At 48.5% G+C, this 3,780-nt stretch overlaps 1 protein-coding gene across 1 annotated transcript in view; it reads left to right on the forward strand.

The window, feature by feature from the left end:
• Positions 1 to 2,719: 2,719 nt before the first annotated feature.
• The window catches only part of Pmar_PMAR015197 (Serine carboxypeptidase, putative), a gene marked incomplete at both ends in the record, with an annotated part of 1,720 nt that continues 659 nt past the window's right edge, over positions 2,720 to 3,780 (forward strand). The window contains 6 exons of the mRNA XM_002788359.1: positions 2,720 to 2,847; positions 2,919 to 3,077; positions 3,141 to 3,248; positions 3,298 to 3,377; positions 3,441 to 3,549; positions 3,596 to 3,649. Coding sequence (XP_002788405.1) covers positions 2,720 to 2,847; positions 2,919 to 3,077; positions 3,141 to 3,248; positions 3,298 to 3,377; positions 3,441 to 3,549; positions 3,596 to 3,649 — 638 coding nt within the window. The remainder of the gene's footprint in view (positions 2,848 to 2,918; positions 3,078 to 3,140; positions 3,249 to 3,297; positions 3,378 to 3,440; positions 3,550 to 3,595; positions 3,650 to 3,780) is intronic.

Here is a 3,780-nt window from a genome sequence, read left to right on the forward strand (position 1 = left end):
TCTAACAGTAGAACTCCGTGCTGCTATTCGATCTTGTGGGTATGCCGCCATGGACTGAACTCATTGCCATTGAAGTCTCAAGAAAAGACTAACTTGAATAGCTTAGCTATCGGATCTACATATCTATCTAATAATAATAGGGATGGCCATAGCTCGGCCCGAGCAAAAGCACGCGTGCCCATCAGGGTCGCATGCAAGTACAATTAGGTGGCCAGCACAACGAGCCTCAGAATACTGCCCACGAGCGATCATTCTGAATGGTGCTTATCCTTGATTAGCACTGACATTCGGGAAGTCTTTGATTCGTCGTTGCATGATGCAATATCCTAAAAAGACGCCAGAGTATCCGTTGAGGGAGGGTCAACTTTTTCTAAGTTAAACCTGAGGTGTAATTGAGTAACCCAATTTGCGTTATGCCTTCTTGGTACACATCTTGTATGATGCTTTCTTTCCTCTATTTGCAATGTAAATTTTGCATTGAAAGTCCACAAGTTGTGAACCACAACAATTTCTGAACCTGTAATGATCGTAGTTTCGATATGCGCTCGTGGCATTTATCGAGTACGATTTAGTGCTCGGCATGCTCCGCGAGCACGTCGTGCTCGAGTGCCGACGTGCGAGCGTCATGTGCGAATTGAATTCGCCGAGTTCAAACCTCATTCGTACCTGCCCATGTCTTCTCTGCACTTGATCGAGTAACTGCGGACTGAGTACCGATTTGGAGCGACAAGCCCCAGACTTTCTTCTAGACAGAATGAACCACTGACGTGGTGAACCTGAGCTCTCTATGTCCCTGTCTGACTTCCTCTTCGTCCATACATTATATCATGTCCATTCAAATTGAGAACTGCTCGATGGGAGTCTCCCATCAAAGTAAGCCACCCTGTAGGTTCTCAACGGTGGCATGCGTTTATACCTTTAGTTATCGGAGAATGGATCGCTATCGTGAGAGACATCGGTTATCGTGGCGCAATAGAAGCGCGTCGGTTTCCGGAGTCGAAGGTTGCTGGTTCAAGTCCCGCCGGGATTATACATGTCTCTTCCTTGCATCACGTCCCATTGTGCCGAATCAATAAGTAGACTATGCAACGTAGTCGGATATACGTCTCCGCAGAGTACGTTAAAACGCACCAGTGCTCTGCGTGATGCGTTCCAGTTTTGCGTAGTCTCCCGTTACTGAAGTGATTTCACTGCCGCAACCCTCCGCTAAGCTCTCAAAAAATGATGGATGTAAAATCTGACCTACCAAGCAGTCTAACTTATCGGTCAGCAGAGCAGACTCGGTGGAGGGTTTCAAGAGGGACCATAGCTACTGTTTGTTGCGCTTTTGAGTTCTTTACGCGAACAAGCTTCTGGAATTGCAACTCTTATCCTCTGAATTAGAAGAGGGATACCTCCAAATAAGATTTTGACGAAGGTTCGCCTTCGTGACTTGTTATCCCTTGTCCGGCCGGGAGTGCTGCAACCTGTTGCCATAATTTGAGAACCTGCGATACTTACAATACTTTGGTGCACACGTACCACTTATGATAACACGTATGCGGCTCTAGATCTTCCCCTACGATGATTCAGATGTCTTCACTATATCAATAACGATCTACTAGACCTACACCCAACTAAGATGGCGCATTTGAAGACTTGTGTTATCTACAGGGGCCAGTGGCCCCGGGCCACTCATCGACACTCATGTGTCAACAGGTACCGGGAAGCTTTCCCGGGGAAAGCTGAGCACGCAAGCTCAACGATTAACCTCGAACTCATTTTTGATACAGGTGCGATTAATAATTTCAACTTGGAAGAGCTTGTTGACTCACTACAATTAGGTATTGTTGAGCTCAAGAATGAGTGGTTCAGTACTGGGTACCCCTGTATTCTGCTTTTCCCAGCATACCGGCAAGCATGCCAAGATGAAGACCATTCACGTTTTTGGGAACGATTATTTTCATAGCGACAGGGTGCTCAGCACAACATGAAATGTGGAGAGGATCCCTGTCAAAGCTTAGGTCTGTTTGCAACAGGATCATGTTGATACTTATAAGCTATCGATCTAGACAGGCGACGTTTCTTGGCTTAACATGACGAGCCCACTGCAACGTGTGGGATGCCTTCGGTATGTTGCCCGTCTGTGTTCCTCAGAGTGTGCGGGGTCCGCAGACTGTGCGACGCCGCACAGTGTGCCTGGACCGCAGACTGTGCGAGGCCGCACAGTGTGCGGGGTCCGCGGACCGCGCGGCGTCTGAGTCCTCTGCGATAAGATTGGTCATCGCGGTGGCTCTAAGAGGATAGCGTGATTGCAAAACCCTACTACCTGGGGGTCATTAGAATGCATTACGACTGCCTCAATCCGAAGAGCGACATGGATTGCCGGCATTCTGTGCCCCGACCGGAGCATGCCTAATTTCATGCAAGAAGGTGAGCAAGAAGAGAGGAGATGTTTTGCATACAATACGTGTATTACAATAAACCTCGTTCTGAGCTCTCATCCTCACTGAATGGAGCTCACTCAACTGCTAGTTGAGAGTATTCAGCTTCGATTTTCAGGTTCCCTTGCTGGTGTCCTTCCACGAGTCGCTGGCTACTCACAAAAATTGATCCGAAAAATCCTAATAATAAAGTTCGACATGTGAATATGAGCAATAACCCTCTAATCACAATGTTGTTTTCCATGCTCAACTGTAGCTTAGAGGTATTGATTATGATTCTCATCCTATCACTCGTCATGGTCTTGGTTGCTGCGAAAAGTGCCTCAAGCCCCCCACGCAGACAATCTAAGACTGGTGCAGTCCTGTGTCCCAGTGGCACTGGTAAACAGGAATATGGATACATCGAAGTCAGTCAACTCCACAGGTTGGTGGCTTTGATCTCACGAGTGGCTGTTACAGCCAAGCTGTTGTACTGACTTGCTGTTCCTGTCACAGGTTATTCTACACTTCCATACAGGCCGATGGGAACCCCACGACGGCACCGACTTTCTTATTCATCCGAGGTGGACCTGGTGAAAGCAGCATAGGGTCTGCGCTGCAGGTGAACGGTCCATGCATCATGGATCTCGTTACCAAGAGGCTGATCAAGAACGAGTGAGTTCATGGGAATTGCCCGTTGCCAACGGGCCGGCGAAATCGAAAGTTGTACAATCTTAGGTTTTCCTGGACGAGGCGAGTTAATGGTATCTGGGTTGATGCACCGGTACCTACGGGGTTCAGCATAGGACCTGTGGAGAGTGGATGGGAGAACTTAATTCAGGACTTGTGAGCTGCTTGGCGACGGCAATCCGGTAGAGTCCATCTGCTCGTGCAGGATTGACTTCGTCAACGAGTTCTTCAAGCAACATCCAAATCTCAACCGCGACGTGCATTTCGTCGGCACTTCAGCATCGGGTGAGATCGACTAGGCCGAGACGGTCATATCATTGCCCAATGAGAGAATTCCACTCTCCTCAGCCTCGATGGTGGTCGAGGTGGCATCGCGGATAATCAAGTCTCCATCGGTCTCCATCAACAATCTAGTGGGATTGATGATATTTTCTGGAGTTGTGGGACCACAGGCTGTGTGGGTCCTTCTTGTTCACAAGCGTGTTTGATGAGGACCGCCTCAGTTACCGAGGGTGTCTGCAAATGGCGAACGATCGACAACTGCTACCTCAAAAGACGTCGGGATCCTTTCTCATTGTCATTCCATCGAAGTTGTGCTTTCATTCAGATCGATAGGATAGCTGCGGGTTTGGTGAAGTGTGAGGAGAGATAGCCGAGTGTAATGAGATGGCCCGGGAAAGCCCCTATC

The sequence above is a fragment of the Perkinsus marinus genome, assembly GCF_000006405.1.
Source record: "Perkinsus marinus ATCC 50983 genomic scaffold scf_1104296928266, whole genome shotgun sequence".
Classification (NCBI taxonomy): Eukaryota; Perkinsozoa; order Perkinsida; family Perkinsidae; genus Perkinsus; species Perkinsus marinus.